A 17,393-nucleotide genomic window follows, 5' to 3' on the forward strand; every position below is an offset into this window, starting at 1 on the left:
TCCAGGGCACGCCTGCCCCTTGGGGGGTGCCCCCTATCTCGTGGGCCCCTCGGGCACCGTCTCGTGTTGATTCTTCTTCCCAAAAATCACAAATATTCCAAAATAATTCACCGTCCGTTTTTATCCCGTTTAGACTCAGTTTGATATTGGGTTTCTGCGAAACATAAAACATGCAACAAACAGGAACTGGCACTGGGCACTGGATCAATATGTTAGCCCCAAAAATAGTATAAAAAGTTACCAAAAGGATATGAAAGTTGAATAATATTGGCATGGAACAATCAAAAATTATAGATACGACGGAAATGTGTCAGCATCCCCAAGCTTAATTCCTGCTCATCCTCGAGTAGGTAAATGATAAATAAGATAATTTTTTATGTGGAATGCTACCTAGCATAATCTTGATCATATGTCTAATCATGGCATGAATATTAAGACACGAGTGATTCAAAGCAATAGTCTATCATTTGACATAAAAACAACAATACTTTGAGCGTACCAATAAAGCAATCATGTCTTTTCAAAACAACATGGCCAAAGAAAGTTATCCCTACAAAATCATATAGTCTGATTGTTGCTCTATCTTCATCACACAAAGTATTTAATCATGCACAACCCCGATGACAAGCCAAGCAATTGTTTCATACTTTAATAATCTCAAACTTTTTCAACTTTCACGCAATACATGAGCGTGAGCCATGGACATAACAATATAGGTGGAATAGAAAATGATGGTGGGGGTTATATGGAGAAGACAAAAAGGGAGAAAGTCTCACATCGACGCGACTAATCAACGGGCTATGGAGATGCCCATCAATTGATGTCAATGTGAGGAGTAGGGATTGCCATGCAACGGATGCACTAAGAGCTATAAGTGTATGAAAGCCCAAACTGAAAACTAAGTGGGCGTGCATCCAACTTGCTTTCTCATGAAGACCTCGGGCATTTGAGGAAGCCCATCATCAGAATATACAAGCCAAGTTCTATAATGAAAATTCCCACTAGTATATGGAAGTGACAATATAGGAGACTCTCTATATGAAGAACATGGTGATACTCTGAAGCACAAGTGTGGTAAAAGGATAGTAACATTGCCCCTTCTCTCTTTTTCTCTCATTTTTTATTTTCTCTTTTTTTGGATGGGCTTCTTTGGCCCCCTTTCTTATTTGGCTTCTTTGGCCTTTTTTTTTCATTAAGTACGGAGTCTCATCCCGACTTGTGGGGGAATCATAATCTCCATCATCCTTTCCTCACTGGGGCAATGCTCTAATAATGATGATCATCACACTTTTATTTACTTACAACTCAATATTACAACTCGATATCTAGAACAAAGATATGACTCTATATGAATGCCTCCGGTGGTGTACCGGGATGTGCAATGATCTAGCGTAGCAATGACATCAAAACGGACAAGCCATAAAAACATCATGCTAGCTATCTTACGATCATGCAAAGCAATATGACAATGAATGCTCAAGTCATGTATATGATGGTGATGGAAGTTGCATGGCAATATATCTCGGAATGGCTATGGAAATGCCATGATAGGTAGGTATGGTGACTGTTTTGAGGAAGATATAAGGAGGCTCATGTGTGATAGAGCGTATCGTATCACGGGGTTTGGATGCACCGGCGAAGTTTGCACCAACTCTCGAGGTGAGAAAGGGCAACGCACGATACCGAAGAGGCTAGCAATGATGGAAGGGTGAGAATGCGTATAATCCATGGACTCAACATTAGTCATAAATAACTCATATACTTATTGCAAAAAATCTACAAGCCATTGAAAACAAAGTACTACATGCATGCTCCTAAGGGGATAGATTGGTAGGAAAAGACCATCGCTCGTCCTCGACCGCCACTCATAAGGAAGACAATAAATAAATAAAATTGTGCTCCAACTTCATCACAAAGCGGTTCACCATACGTGCATGCTACGGGAATCACAAACCTCAACACAAGTATTTCTACTAATCCACAGTCGCCCACTAGCATGACTCTAATATCACCACATTTATATCGCAAAACTATTGCAAGGAATCAAACATATCATATTCAGCGATCTACAAGTTTATGTAAGATTTTATGACTAACCATGTGAATGACCAATTCCTTTCATCTCTCTAAATTGATATAAATGAAGCAAGAGAGTTTAATTCTTTCTATAAAAGATATGCCCACGCTCTAACAAATATAAGTGAAGCAAAAGAGCATTCTATAAATGGCGGTTTTCTATGTAAAGAGAAACAGTCAATCCAAATTTCAAATGATATAAGTGAAGCACATGAAGCATTCTATAAAGCCATACTCAAAAGATATAAGTGAAGTGCAATGAGCATTCTATAAATCAACCAAGGACTATCTCATACCAGCACGGTGCATAAAAGAAAAGTGAAAACTAAATGCAAAAGACGCTCCGAGACTTGCACATATCGCATGAACGAAACGAATATGAAAACATACCGATACTTGTTGAAGAAAGAGGGAATGCCTTCCGGGGAATCCCCAAGCTTAGACGCTTGAGTATCCTTGAATATTTACTTGGGGTGCCTTGTGCATCCTCAAGCTTGAGCTCTTGCTTCTCTTCCTTTTCCTCATATCGAGACCTCCTCGATCAAACACTTCATCCACACAAAACTTCAACAGAAAACTCGGTAAGATCCTTAGTATAATAAAGCAAATGACTACTCCAAGTACTGTAGCAAACCAATTCATATTTTGTTTTTGCATTATGTCTACTGTAATATAACTTTTTCATGGCTTAATCCACATATAGAAATTGATAGATTCATCAAAACAAGCAAACTATGCATCAAAAACAGAATCTGTCAAAAACAGAACAATCTGTAGCAATCTGAACATTCACCATACTTCTGGTACCCCAAAAATTCTACCAAAATTAGGAAAAATAAACAAGTTGTACAGCAAGACAGTGCAAAAAAGAATTAGAACCATTTGACGTTCCAGTAAAAAAATGTAAAATCACGCACTACAGCCAACGTTTCTGTCCTGCACCGTACAAACCAATAAGCATTGTAAACATCCTAAAGGCAAACCTTAGCACATTATTTTCATAATATAATGGAATTGTACAAGGGGATAATTATTTTTGATGAAAAGTTTCTGTAATTAAGATTCACAAAGTTTCCGTGAGCATGAACAAAGTTCAAGGAGCTCTCCCACTTCAACAATGCTTGTCTCTCTCACTTTCACTTTCCTTTTTGAAAAGTTTTGGGTTCCCCTCTTTATTTTTTTTGTTTTTAGACTATATAAAAGCACTCAACAGAAATAAATGACTCCCTAAAACTTCTGGGTTGTCTCCCTGGCAGCGCTTTCTTTAAAGCCATTAAGTTAGGCATAAAGTGCTCAAGTAATGAATCCACCCGGATCCCAAGGTATATCAAAGCCAATTTTAATTAGCAATGATTTGTGATTTAGTAGTGAGCACAAAATAACATAAATCATGCAACAACGAAGTCTAACTCTCTTCCTATGCATCGACGTGTCATAAAAGAACAATTCATGCACACCAAGTAAAGGCCAATGCATAGTATAAGCAGTTTCTTGCAATTTCATAGTGTGGGAAACATAGAGAGGTGGAGATATAGTTCCTCTCTCATAATAATTGCAAGTAGGAGCAGCAAGCACATGCATATTATATCTATCAAAATTATCATGTGCAATGATAAAAGGCAACCCATCAATATAATCCTTAATAAGCACAAACTTCTCTAATATAATGTAGTTTGGAGAATTCAAAAATATAATAGGACTATCATGCGTGGGTGCAATAGCAACAATTTAATGTTTAACATAAGGAACTATAGCAAGTTCATCTCCATAAGCATAATTCATATTGGCATCTTGGCCACAAGCATAGCAAGCATCATCAAAAAGGGATATTTCAAGAGAATCAACGGGATCATAGCAATCATCATAGCAATCATCCTTCGGTAAGCACGAAGGGGAATTAAACAATGTATGAGTTGAAGACTTACTCTCATTAGAAGGTGGGCACGGGTAGCTAATCCGCTCTTCCTCCTTTTGTTCTTCGCTCTTCTCATCATCTTTTTTATCCAATGAGCTCACAGTTTCATCAATTTCTTCTTCCATAGACTCCTGCAAAATATTAGTCTCTTCTTGGACAGCGGAGAAGTCCTCAATATATAGTTTAACATAGGCATTAGAAGCATAATTATCATAACAATATTCAAGTATGGCAAAATTTTCAGATTTGTAGAGGGTAGCATCATACTTTTCAATCAAAGAAGCAATTTCATAAGCACCCTTAAAAGCAACAAATTCTTCAATTTGTTGAACATCATAGTAATTATAAACACCCTTAGCATATGAAGATTTCCATTATCAATAAACTCACACTGGTAGGGAAGGTGTTTCTTAGGGTTTTCAGAACAACAAGTAACATCATATATTTCACATAAATTCCAAGCATAGCATTGCAAACGATGAATTTGATCCAGTAAAGTAAATATAGATAAAGAAGCAATAAAGTAAATATAGCGAGTGCGGAAAAGTGGTGGTAGGAGTTGTAAAATTGTCCCTAAGCAATTGACTACGTTACTAGACCGGTAATCACTATTGCAATTTTATTTGAGGGAGAGGCATAAGCTAACATACTTTCTCTTCTTGGATCATATGCACTTATGATTGGAACTCTAGCAAGCATCCACAACTACTAAAGATCATTAAGGTAAAACCCAACCATAGCATTAAAGTATCAAGTCCCTTTTATCCCATACGCGAACGACCTACTTACTCGGGTCTGTGCTTCTGTCACTCATGCCACTCACTATAAGCAAATCATGAACATATTGCAAACCCTACAGTGGAAATCCCTCATGCTTGCACGACATGGAGGGCACAATAGGACAGCACCAATAATAAAACATGCAACTCAAACCAATCATAGCAATTCATCATTCACTGATAGGACAATGAAAATCTACTCACACATCATAGGATGGCGACACATCATTGGATAATAATATGAAGCATAAAGCACCATGTTCAAGTAGAGGGTACATCGGGTTGCGGGAGAGTGGACCACTGTAGATAGAAGGGGGAAGGTGATGGAGATGTTGGTGAAGATGGTGGAGGTGTTGGTGAAGATCGCGGTGATGATGATGGCCCCCGGCAGCGCTTCGGCGCCACCGGAAGCAAGGGGGAGAGAGCCCCCCTTCTTCTTCTTCTTCCTTGACCTTCTCCCTAGGTGGGAGAAGGGTTTCCCCTCTGGTCCTTGGTTCCCATGGCTTGGGAGGGGCGAGAGCCCCTCCGAGATTAGATCTGTCTCTCTTCCTCTCTCTGTTTCTGCGTTCTTCGATTCTGCCCTTTCACCGTTTTTATATCCGGAGATCCGTAACTCCGATTGGGGTGAATCTTTCGCCCAGATTTTTCTCATAAAATTAGCTTTCTTGCGGCAAAAGAAGAGCGTCAACCCCTTACGGGGTGCCCACAAGGGTCCAGGGCGCGCCCCCCTGTCTCGTGGGCCCCTCGGGCACCGTCTCGCGTTGATTCTTCTTCCCAAAAATCACAAAAATTCCAAGATAATTATCCGTCCGTTTTTATCCCGTATGGACTCTATTTGATATTGGGTTTCTGCGAAACATAAAACATGCAACAAACATGAACTGACACTGGGCACTGGATCAATATATTAGTCCCAACAATTGTATAAAAAGTTACCAAAAGTATATGAAAGTTGAATAATATTGACATGAAACAATCAAAAATTATAGATACGACGAAGACGTATCGTGCCAACTTAGATGACTACGCATACAACTTCGTACGGCTATCGTGCAACTTCCGCTTGTACTACTCGCAGAACGAGACGAGATTCCAGGAACCTAGCTGTGGACGTCCAACTTCGCCAACGAACTCAACATGTGTGTGTGTGTGTGCGCGCACACACACAGCTTGGCTGCATTGCGGGCTAACTCAACATCCATGTGTGTGTGTGCAACTTCTGTATACTCACGCACACCCCCATCTGGCTGAAATGTGCATATTTGTCGTGTATGTGTGTGTCCACGCGCGCAACTTCTATGTCTAGGCAGCTAACTGCCGAATATGTAGGAGCAAAAAATCAATTTCAAGCTAACACCCCTCGCCCCACATGACTCAGGCGTCGCCATCTCCCTCAAACGCATTAGCACGCCCGTGTTCCCACCACCTCACCTCGTCCCCTACCTCCCCCTCACGCCCAAACCACCACCCGAATCGCCAACCACCGTTGCATGCTGCAAGGGTGTCTCGCCGCTGAAAAGCAAATTGCGCCGGTGCCGCCACGAACCCCCTTGGTACAACTGCACCACCCTCACCCCGCGTCGTCGCCCCGGAAAATGTCCCCAAGCTCAACTCCATGGTCCATGGAGATGGTGTGAGAAAATTGGGAGGAAGAGAAAGTAGAAGGGATGGGACGACTGCGGCGTACTTGCACTGGCGAGGAGCAGAAGATCCGGTGGGACTGTTGCCGCCGCCTCCTCCGGCCCTTCCGTTTCACAAGAGAAAATGGGGGAGAGAGTAACGCAGATTTCTAAACTGAACACCCATCCACCACCCCATGACGATTTGCTACAGAACCACCCCTCGCACATTGCTAGAGACTGATCGGTGGGCCCATCCGCCTTGGATTGAGACGATCGCTCTCGAGCCCATTCGCCTTGGACTCACAACACACTCAATCATGTGGCACATGGCGTTCGAGGAGGGATCAGTACAAGATCATGCGGCCAGGAGGTGCGTGTGGTCTAGAACTCGAGACGGCAAAAAAGTGGAGCTGCATGTTTCCAGCATTTGGGTACTTATCATTTTACGAAATAAACATCGCAAACAAGTAGTAGTACCTCCGTCTCAAAAAATATAAGATGTTTATGTAGGCTAGTTTAAAATGATAACCTTTTTTTATCACGGAGCAACACTGTTGTGGCCTTCTGGGGCCGAGAGCGTGAGATCTCTGCACCCTCCCTGCTGTCTACTCGTATTTATTTACAGGCAAAAGATCACGATTTCTTAATTTAACGATCAAATAATAAAGTATACGTGTTCACCAAAATCACCATCCATGGTCAAGATCCACCTCCTCTCTCCAAACGTCCCGTCCCGTACGTTCCTTTCCTCTTCGTCTCCCGAGCACCTACCCCAACCCCAATCCCCATCCCCATCCCACCCGATGCGCCTCTGAAGTAGTTCCACTCCAGTCAAGTGTCCCCGTGGAGCCTCCGTCTCCGTGCCCTACAGCTGCCGCCGTGCCGTCTCTCGACGCCGACGCCTCAGGCCGAACGCCCCCAACCCCCTCCTCGCGGGCCGCCGCCGCCGCCGTCCCCGTTCCACCTCGCGGCGTCGCTGCCGCCTCCGCCCCGCCCGCCGCTTCGGCCATTGGCCTCTGAGGTATGCGCATTTTGCCATCCAGTGATTGCTTAGACCCCATTGACCTCTAGAAATTTTCGGCGCACCATCTAGATCCAGACCTTGCACTCTCGTTGCTTTCACTGTACTGCATTTGTTTATTTATTACCCGAGATTGGATTTATTCGGCTCACTGGATTCCCTCTTAAGCGATGCATCCCTGTGCGGCTGCTGGATTTGTGGCGTCGAGGGTTTGAGGTCTGTAGCAGCGCCGCATCTCATACTAGTTTTTGTTGGCATCGCAGATTTCGGTCTTCCAGGAGCGACAGAGGCGAAATGGAGACGAATGAGAAGAACGCCGCTGATTTGGAGGAGAAGAACCAGCCCAGCGGGCACAGCCAGCAGCCGAGCTTCCACGGACCGGGCTTCTCGCTCTCGCCGGAAGCTCAGATGGATTCTTCCAGCAGTGCGCTGGCCGCCATGGGGAATCCGTTCCCTCCTGGCTTATGGAACCCACCTGGCCAGAACTTCGGGTTGGGGGAGACCAACACGAACGCTATGCTGAATGGACACCAGTTCTCCTCGTTTTTGGGGATGCTGTCAGCAGCAACGCCCGCATATCCCGGCGCCCAGTCGGGGTTCATGGATTGCGGAACAGGGTTTCCTGGCTTAAGTGCAAACAGTCTTGGAGCCATGATGGATCACCCTTTTTCCAGGAACCCTCCTATGGGTAGTTTCCAAAACGATATTGAGACGTCTAGGGAGATGAATGTGGACGAAGGTTGCAAGGATGCATTATTGACTGGTGATAGGCAGCAAGGAGATGCCGAGAGTTCACATGGTGTTGATGCCTCTAGCAAGGAGTTAAGCAAGCCGGAGTGCAGTGGAGGTGCTGGTCAGGATGAAGGGCCTAGTGTCTCTTGTCCCAAGAAGAGGAAAAGACCAAGCCAGGTACTTGTTTAATCCTCCCTGTTATATAGCTGAATTTGTGTCGATTTCGATGGAACTTAGAATATGGTTTTCTCACGAAGGATCGTGGGGTGAAGAATGTACAAGAAGGAAGCCAGCAATTGGCAACTCTGGCTGCAAAGCAGGAGAAAGATGATGATGACAAAGATGAACCAAAGAGGCCTATTGGGACATCCAGAAAGTCCAACGGTAAGCAAACTGAGGATAAATCTGATGCGCCAAAGGAAGATTACATTCATATAAGAGCTCGAAGTGGCCAGGCTACAAACAGCCATAGTCTTGCAGAAAGGGTAAGTCCCGAGTTATCTTCCCTGAACTACTTTTATCGAATGTGGTAGTGGTATTTCTAGCTATTTAGCTTCAGTGTTATTTGTTTACAATACAGGTTCGGAGGGAAAAGATTAGTGAAAGGATGAAATTTCTTCAGGACCTTGTTCCTGGTTGTAGTAAAGTAAGCACTTCTTAACTATCTCCACATTATTGCCATAGAAAAACTTACTTGCATGCTAAATGAGGAAGTCAGCACTTCTTAGCTGTATATTATCTCCACAATTCACATTATTGCCATTCGCTATTTTCACAAGCAAAATTGTATACCAGGTCATTGGCAAAGCCGTTATGCTGGATGAGATAATCAATTATGTTCAATCATTACAGCGGCAAGTTGAGGTATGATGTCCGCAAAACTTGTAACATTGTTTGCAGCTTTTGCTCTTTGCTGTAATGTGAACTTATTGACCCTGTATGTGCATATTGGGCAGTTTTTGTCGATGAAACTTTCAGCTGTCAATCCAGCGCTAGACTTCAACATAGAGCGCATTCTATCTAAGGATGTATGTAACCCCCCCCCCCCCCCCCCCGCCAGATATTTATAGTTCATTAAATTTCTTTTGTTTTCCTTGTGCTGATATATGTTCCATACATACAGTTATTTCAGTCTCAAGGAACTGCATCGTCTACCTTTGGCTTCTTACCAGACATTGGCCATCAATTTTTGCATCCACCAAAACATTCTCAAGCTGCGTTGCACAGCATCGTAAATCCTGCCGATGCATTTGGAAGAGTAACAAATGCTCCGGTAGGATGTACATTCAAAGAGGCCACACATCAGGTTTGTCCCATCACTTATTGTGCCTATGTTTCTCATTTTAAGCCCTTCAAAACAAATGCTAGATTGATGGACATCAATAGGAAAGGGCAGTACCTGGTAGATTTCCAATAGACCTACCACAGTTCTGTATTGTGTGGTAGTACATGCACATGCATTACTAGTTCATTACAACTTATATTGAAAAGAGAGTACCTTCTAGATTTCCTTTAGGCCTAGTGCAGTTCTGTATTATGTGGTAGCTCCAGAATTACTAGTTCATTACTAGTCTTTTTGTTCATTTCGATCAGATTTATCCTCTTATGACTTGAGCATATTGCACAGGTGCCCAATAGTTTTGATGGAGAGTTCCACAACGTAATCGGGATGCCTTTTACCCTTTTTAACGACCAAGAATCAAATGGTAAACCATGAGCAATAGATTCCGCAACCGAAGTAAGAGATCATAACGGCCATGAGATTTCAACAGAACAACATGTGAGCTTGTTGACACTGTTCTACCAGCTCGCATTTGAGCACTGAAGTATAGTCGTCCAAATTGCTTAATTGTTGATTTCCCAATACTGGAATCAGCACTTGATGTCCTATAGAGGCCCTTTCCTCAGTTGTGCCATCTGCTATTGGAGGAAGCTGGAGATCCGACCGTCAGGACGTCCACGTGGAGATTTCAAGCATTACATTCTCCTCTGAAAATTTACGTGTATAACTATTGGTGATTCAACAATCTTTGCATCATGATGGTGAGTTCCATTTTGCCAGAAGGTGGCCGTATCTGGGTACCATCTAGTTCAGACCCAGTAATATTGTAAAATGCTCTCTTTCCGCAAGACACTCCGCGGTATAATATAACAGCTTTCAATTTGTTAGTTGCTAGTATTGTGACTGAGAGTGAAAGAAGATTCTTTGTTGTACTTCTATGGTTGCATATGCAACCATATAGAACTGTGTACTGGTTTTCGATTTCTTGAGAATAAATGGGGCCTGAGAAAGGGCCTATTTTCAGCGCGTGATTATGTGTGGAAGAAACAGCGAAGACATCTCTTCTTCTAGAATTCCAAAAGAAACTGTAGGCACTTGTGTGATTTCCATCGTGATCGCCTCATCTGAAATTGGATAGTCAATGAAAGCATGCAGGAAACTGCGAATCTCGTTTCGTCGAATTTACTCAACAAGGGAGTAGTTCTGAAGCTAGTTTCAAGTGAGCACAATATCTCAAACCGCATCTATCTGAAAAATATCTCAAATGAGTCCCGCAACTTGTGCTGGATACATACAATTTTGCAGTACATCTTTTCAGAGAAAAACCCAAACCAACCAAGACAATCTTATGTTAACGAATATCATCAAAGCCTAGCCTTAATTACACCCTAAGAAGACAAAACAAGAAGGAAAAACTATACATATCCATACCCACTATGACACTTTAGTTACATTGCATCTGCAGAAACTCCTTTTTACCTCGTTTTCTCTTTGTAATCTAGTTACACCAAAACAATGCACCAGCTGATGGATGGTATAAAGCCAAGAAGACGGCAAAGGGATGTTTTGCTACAGCTCGACGGACATGTAGGTGGCCGAGTAGTCCGGCATCCGGTTCAGGCTCCGGAGCACGCTCTCGGCGACCTGCTTGGTGGCGGTGTCGCCCTTGTGGAAGGCGCCAACCAGCGCGCTCGGCAGGGCACGGTCCGAGGTCACCTCCTTGACGCACCGGTCGCCGCCGTTTTCGAGGAAGCTCTCCAGGGCCCAGAAGCACCGCCGCAGCACCGCGCCGCTGCCCTGCTCGTCGTTGCGGTGCTGCCGCACGAGTCGCAGAATGTGCCGCGGCGTGTCGTGCTCTGTGAGCACAGCCACGCCGCCCACCACGTCCACGCCTTCGTCCATGAGCGTGCAGAGCGCGCCCAGCGCGGCCTCGACCACATGGCTGTTCTCGTTGCTCTCCAGGACGCCGAGGAGGCACTCGACCGTGCCGGCCTCCACCAGGCAAAACGTGGCAGCCGGAGAGCACACACCATGGTGCACGGGGCAGAGACGGCCGTGTGCAGGCGGTTTCCGGTTGTCATGCACCCGGCCGGTGCGCAGGCGCCGGAGAATGTTCTTCTTGGGCTGCTGTTCCTCCGACGGAGGCTTCGAGCGGTTCGCCGACTGCTGGCTGAGGTTCTCGAGGCCGACCGCCGCGAGCCGCTGCACCTCATCGCTGCCTGACGACCGGACCAGCAGATCGGTGAGCACCAAGGTGAAGTTATGGTCCATGGCTGCCTGGAGCACATCCTGATCGTGCAGCGTCGTTGTTAGCCGGACGAGCGAGCCCACGAGGCCCTCCAAGTATGGCTTCGCATGGCGGCTCGCCCGCATCCCGCCACGCTGCATCTCCTCTATCTTGGCCAGCATGGTCGGCACTGCGTTCTGGTGCAGCAGCGCGAGGTTGAGTGTCAGATGCTGATAGGGCAGCTTTGACAGGAGCGTCGCAGAAACGGCATGCCGCTCTGTGATCCGCCCCAACTGGCTGATGCTCCTGATCAGCCTGCCCAGCTGCCCAGGCACCTTGCACAGCTTCTCGGCAATGGTGTGCCCCATCTGTGGGGACAATGCAGTGAGCAGCTTTGTCGCAGCAATGCCAAGCGCCTCGCTAGGTGAACCCATGAACTCGATCACGGTCTGGCTGCTATCTTGCTCCTTCATGACTGAGACCACCGTGGCGAGCGGCTTGGGGAGCGCGGTGAGCGCGAGCAGCACGCGCAAAATGTTGAGGTTGAGATCGTCGGGCATGGAGCACCTGAGCATGTGTGCTAAGTTGTAAACCGAGTACTTGGAGGTGATAACATGACCTTCCTTGTTGACAACAATGGCCTCTGGGTTCATGCCAGATTTGACGATGTTGGCAAGTACTGCTGCAGCCTCGGTTTTGGATCCCATGGGCTCATCATCGATTTTTCGGATGAAGAGCGCCTCAACCATGACTGGAACAGCGCCTGCGTCCACAAGTGTCTTGCCGTTGGGCTGGTGAGAAGATATTTGGACCAGGACATCAAGCGCCGCCTTGCAGATACTAGCATTGCCGCTGTGCACCATCTTGATAAGTATCTCCGATGCGCTCCCGGCAATGTTAATGGTCATCTCCTGCTTCTGGACTAGTTCGCCGAGGTAACCCACCATTTCCATCTGCACATCTTCCGACCCTGTTTCATGCATATTCACGTTAGTTAGTGATGTTTGGCACGAGCGGTGCAAGTACAATGAATAGTATGAGTTTTTTTAATAGTATAGTTTTTTTTAGGAAACCCCTCAAATCAGTCACCAGTGCACGAGTTCTAATTTGAACTTACGATTAGCTCACTTGTTGCAAAACAAATTTGTACTGCCGCATTGTTAAATTGTTGAAACATGAGTAGTAACTCCCACTGTAGTAATTCTATTTTAGAAATTGTTAGGACAAAATGGGAGCTGTTCTTATTACTGCAAGGCAAATGTTTTCAGTTACTCATCCACAGTTCTGAATTTGGATTTTTTTTACAAGGAAAAAAAACTATTTTCTTTGTTTTATGTGGAAATTTTAAAAAATGGAGGAAGTCAGGTATGTTTCTGCACAGGAAAAATATATTACCTTCAACGAGATGCCTTTGGAGAGGGTCCAAGTAGCCACTTTCAGCCATGTACTTGATATTCTTTGGGCATTTCTCCAGGTTCTGGAGGACCTCTCCGGCCTTCTCTGAAGTAATCGGATCATCGGAGTTGTTGAATTTCATCGTGATCAGAATTAATATGCTTCCAGCAGTTGACCCGATGTTTTCTAACAGTAACTCTGATTTTGAAAGCTCTAGCAAGAAACAGATAGCTGCATGTCTTTCATCCGAACTACTACTAGAAAGCAGCTTTATTGTCCTTGAGACAGCCCTGGTTTTTGCTATGATTTCCTGCACGTCAAGAGGCAACATTTGAGTTGTTAATCTAAGATGCAGGACCAACACAAATTGAAACTGGACTCTACCAATAATTTAATTTCAGCATTTCATTAAGTTTCACATGGTGATTTCGAAAAATAATTTTGACATGGCCAAGCTGGGATTTCACAAAAGCTGAACATTTCAGACTTCCTTACCTTTCCTGGCTCATCTTCGACCAGCAGGCAGAGGAGCTCCAGTGAGTCACAGCGTATCAGTGCATCCTTGTGCTCTAACAGACGTGCAAGGAACTTGGTTATGCCAATCTTGTGCATCTGCTCCCTGTTCTTTCTCCTCGTCCTGGCAAGCAGCTTCAGCTCATGTATGGCTTCAAGTATCATAGCCTCCGTCCTTGCCAGTGAGAGAGCAGTACGTGCGATTCTGATCCGTGTTGCTTCATTCCTCATAATCCATTCCGCGATTGTGCTCTTGAGTGGAACATTAGTCCTCAGAGTCTTGCTCTGCATCGCTATTTTCGTAACCGGGCAGATCACAGGTTCAGAATCATCCGTTAAACTGTCAAAGTACTCCTCAATGGTTCTCCTGTCATATGTTACTCCGCTTTCGGTAGTCACGGGATCGACCATGACCTTATTTGTGAGTGGGCAGAAGAAAGAATCATACAGCGGCTCAACATACTCTGCGACTTCAGGGAGTGAACTGAACGACTGCCCACCGAACTCGTGAGACTCATGGTACATTCCCTGCAGGAAGTCTACCAACCTTGGCATGTCGCCGTCGTGCAGTGCTCTTCTCTTGGGCCTATCATTTGCCACAACTATCGTCATGTCGCCCTCAGAATAGCCATCACAGGAACGCTGATCATTAGGATGCTGCCCGTTTGCAGTGACCTGAAGGTGCATGCCGGCTGCTGCATCCGCACACCTGTTGCTACCAAATGCTGAAGCGGGTATCCGGCCGAGCTCATGACCGATGTTCTTTATCACATTTTCAAGGTCCTCGGTTATGCTCTGGAGGTCTTCATCCATGAGCTGCTGCGCGACGGCGCTGCACCTAGCGACGAGGTCCTTGGCGAGGTCGACATTGGCAGCTAGATATTCGGCTATGTGCATCACGTTGGTCGGGGAATTCTGCACCCTCTGCACCTCCAATGTCGCCGGGGGCACGCGCTGAAGACGGCTGCCTGCATCCATGAACTTCTCTTGGCCGACATCGGCGGAGGCCATTGTCGACATGACCTCGGAGATTGCCGCTATGGACTCGGCGAGTGCCGCCTTCCGGGCTTGTCCCTCACTTCTCTGAAAAACAAGTACACGTCAGGCACCCAAGCAAATGCATCCAACTCCAAAGACAGAGGGGCTGTTCTCATGGAAAATGACGGTTGAGAGTTCACACCAGCAAACTATAAATAATTAACCGACAGATTTTATATTAGATTAAAACAATCTGAAGTTGACGGGGGAATTGATTCTACAACAATCGGAGGATACGATACGGGGCTGCCACTTTCCCCCAATCCCCGATTGTTGACAAAATGGTTTCAAGAAAGTGGCATCTCCCGTAAGTACTATGAACGAATAAGAATTGGAATTCGCTTTACTGAAAATAAACAGCCAAATTAAAGACTTGTACTATGAAGTGCTTGGAAACGGGGAACACGCTGGTTTTCGGGCACTCCTTGAAAGAAGATAGAAAATACGCTGAAGGGGAAGAAGAAGAAAATAACAGTTGAAAATAACATTTGAGCACATGGAACGGCCTCGGCTTCATTTCCCCACTCCCGATGCCAAATCCACACAAGACCGCCTAAAACCCTATGATTCCTTTCCCTCCCACAAGGCTTAGTAATCCCCACACAAGACGAACACAAACAAGAACAACACAGGAAGGAACTGTGATTTTTTCTTGAAAACCTACGCTAGTGCCTGACAGTTGACACCACCCTGAACTGAATCAAACGGCTCGTCGCCAGAAGAAGAGAAGGCGACTCAGCAACACACATACCTGCATCCAAGCCCCCTGACCCGAAGAACCGGGGCCGCCGCTTCCTCGGCCGCCCTCCTGCCCGCCACCCGCCGTGCTGACCCGGGGAGAAGGTGGCTACCGGTGCCGCGAGAGCATTCTATCTCTCTCCTCCTCCGCTTCCTGCCCACCGCCACCGCCCCCGCGCCGTCCAGCCCTCGAACGAACGAACGAACGAACAGCGCCGCACCGCCCGGCTGAGCGCGGCAGAAGAATCGAGAGGAACAAAAATAAATTGGAGGGAGGTCGGAATGAAATGATGGGAGATGGCGCCGCACGGGGACCCAGTCAAGTGAGGTCGTCTAAAGCAACCTCCCTGGCCTGGCTGGCTCCCTGGATTGGAGATCGGTAAAGCGGCCCAGTTTTTTAACGGGTTTTCCGGTAGTGCCCCTGCCGCGCTTGTTTATTGTTCATATTTGTAGATAGTGCGCCGTGGGAAGCGTACAAAGGCGTTTGACTTTGCTGGCGGTGGAGGTGGTGCCCGGCGACCGCATGCTTGCAACGGACACCACCACATATGCCACCTTCGTTTTCTGTCCACGCAGGCCTGGCATGGCATGTCGACTGCGCTGCGTTCGTTCTTTGTCCACGGCGACTTCAGGCCTGGCAATGTTAATTGCACTGAGGTTTCGGTCAGGCAAGGCAAGATGGCCTGCAAATCGATCGATAACCCCAGCACGGCGGTCAATTTTGGTGATGAACGGGGCAAGTTCTCGGAAACTTTGCATGTTTTTCTTTTCCACGTAAGTTCACAGAATTACCCCTATTTCAAATGATGGTGGTGAAGGAAAGTGCAGGCGAGAGACAGCATTATGGCAGCATTTTTGAGCTGTGGACCGCCCTGATTCATGAGTTCTTGGATCATACGCTTCCTTCTTTCTGCTCTCCTCTCCGCTCCATTTGCCTCATCATGAAGGCATGGCATGGCTGCCGCATTGATGATCCCCGAATCGGTTGAATGGTGGCGGCGAAGCTCATTAAGTGAGCGCTCTAATCTAAGAAAGAACCATCTTCTGTGAAAGGAGAAAAGCATTCGAGTTCCGATCGTCGATCTAGATATTGTTACGGTTAGGCGTTGGAGGGCGCTAGCAAGTACAGTACAGTAGTACATTCCTCGCAAAAAAAAAAAAAGGGGTACAGTAGTGTACATTGTGTTGCGAGTGGAAGAAGTAAGTTATTAGGGTTAAGAAGTTGCTGAGATTTATTTAGTTGCTCCTAGATCGTGCTGGAATCATGGGATGCGTCATCGATTCACTACAGTCACTAATCTAATCATGCATGGTTATGCCCCGCAGCAAAATAACTAATCATGGCTACCAGAGTAGTACCAGCGGTACTGCTCAGGGGTGGAGGTGCGTACGATCGAGTGGTACAGTCAGTAACAAATTACAACATCTTTCAGAAAAATAACACAGTTAATGGTACTAACAACTAACCTAGCTAGTACATTGCGTACAGATAAGGACCGACGGAACTGGGCTAAATTGAATAATAATGTTCGTTGAGCTTTTCAACCTATGTAACCTAGCTCTTGAAATGTTCGATTTCATCGCAGATTCCTGAGTTAATTAACTACCGTCTCCATCGACTAATTCTACATCGTCGAGATGCGCCTATCCTAGACACAAGAGCATGAATAAAATAGCGGTATGACGGCTGGTGCAAGACAAGAGCACAGAATTTACCCGGCAAGAATGGATTAGCAAGCTACAAGCAAGGTCAGGTTACCAGTGGGCACAAAAACCTCAACTTGTCTTTACCAGTGGGTTACAAGAACGATCAAGCGCGTGGAACCATTCTAAATGGAACCGCGGCGTGATGGCTACTAGTGTGCTATTCTATGATGATGATCCAGTCGACGGCGATAGCTAGCTACGGACGACTGGGACACTTGCAGCCCGATCGGGCAGGGGCAAAACCGTCCGCCAGCGTGTGGGTCGCGTCGACATGGGCGCCACCCCGGGCGGGCCGATCGCAATCCGCTTGCGTGCGTAGATATCGTCCACTGTCCAGTACAGTAGTAT

At 46.0% G+C, this 17,393-nt stretch overlaps 2 protein-coding genes across 2 annotated transcripts; one reads left to right on the forward strand and one right to left on the reverse strand.

The window, feature by feature from the left end:
- Nucleotides 1-7,102: 7,102 nt before the first annotated feature.
- On the forward strand, nucleotides 7,103-10,450 carry LOC123162747 (transcription factor bHLH49). Its single transcript, XM_044580510.1, has 8 exons — nucleotides 7,103-7,413; nucleotides 7,677-8,322; nucleotides 8,403-8,630; nucleotides 8,726-8,791; nucleotides 8,941-9,009; nucleotides 9,102-9,173; nucleotides 9,269-9,451; nucleotides 9,773-10,450. The coding sequence occupies exons 2-8, from the start codon at nucleotides 7,708-7,710 to the stop codon at nucleotides 9,860-9,862; spliced, it is 1,323 nt and encodes a 440-aa protein (XP_044436445.1). The 5' UTR covers nucleotides 7,103-7,413; nucleotides 7,677-7,707; the 3' UTR covers nucleotides 9,863-10,450.
- A 224-nt stretch (nucleotides 10,451-10,674) lies between these two features.
- On the reverse strand, nucleotides 10,675-15,701 carry LOC123162745 (putative U-box domain-containing protein 42). Its single transcript, XM_044580509.1, has 4 exons — nucleotides 15,352-15,701; nucleotides 13,545-14,645; nucleotides 13,050-13,359; nucleotides 10,675-12,624 (listed from the first exon to the last, which is right to left on the reverse strand). The coding sequence occupies exons 1-4, from the start codon at nucleotides 15,355-15,357 to the stop codon at nucleotides 10,997-10,999; spliced, it is 3,045 nt and encodes a 1,014-aa protein (XP_044436444.1). The 5' UTR covers nucleotides 15,358-15,701; the 3' UTR covers nucleotides 10,675-10,996.
- Nucleotides 15,702-17,393: the final 1,692 nt, after the last annotated feature.

The sequence above is a fragment of the Triticum aestivum genome, chromosome 7B, assembly GCF_018294505.1.
Source record: "Triticum aestivum cultivar Chinese Spring chromosome 7B, IWGSC CS RefSeq v2.1, whole genome shotgun sequence".
Classification (NCBI taxonomy): domain Eukaryota; kingdom Viridiplantae; phylum Streptophyta; class Magnoliopsida; order Poales; family Poaceae; genus Triticum; species Triticum aestivum.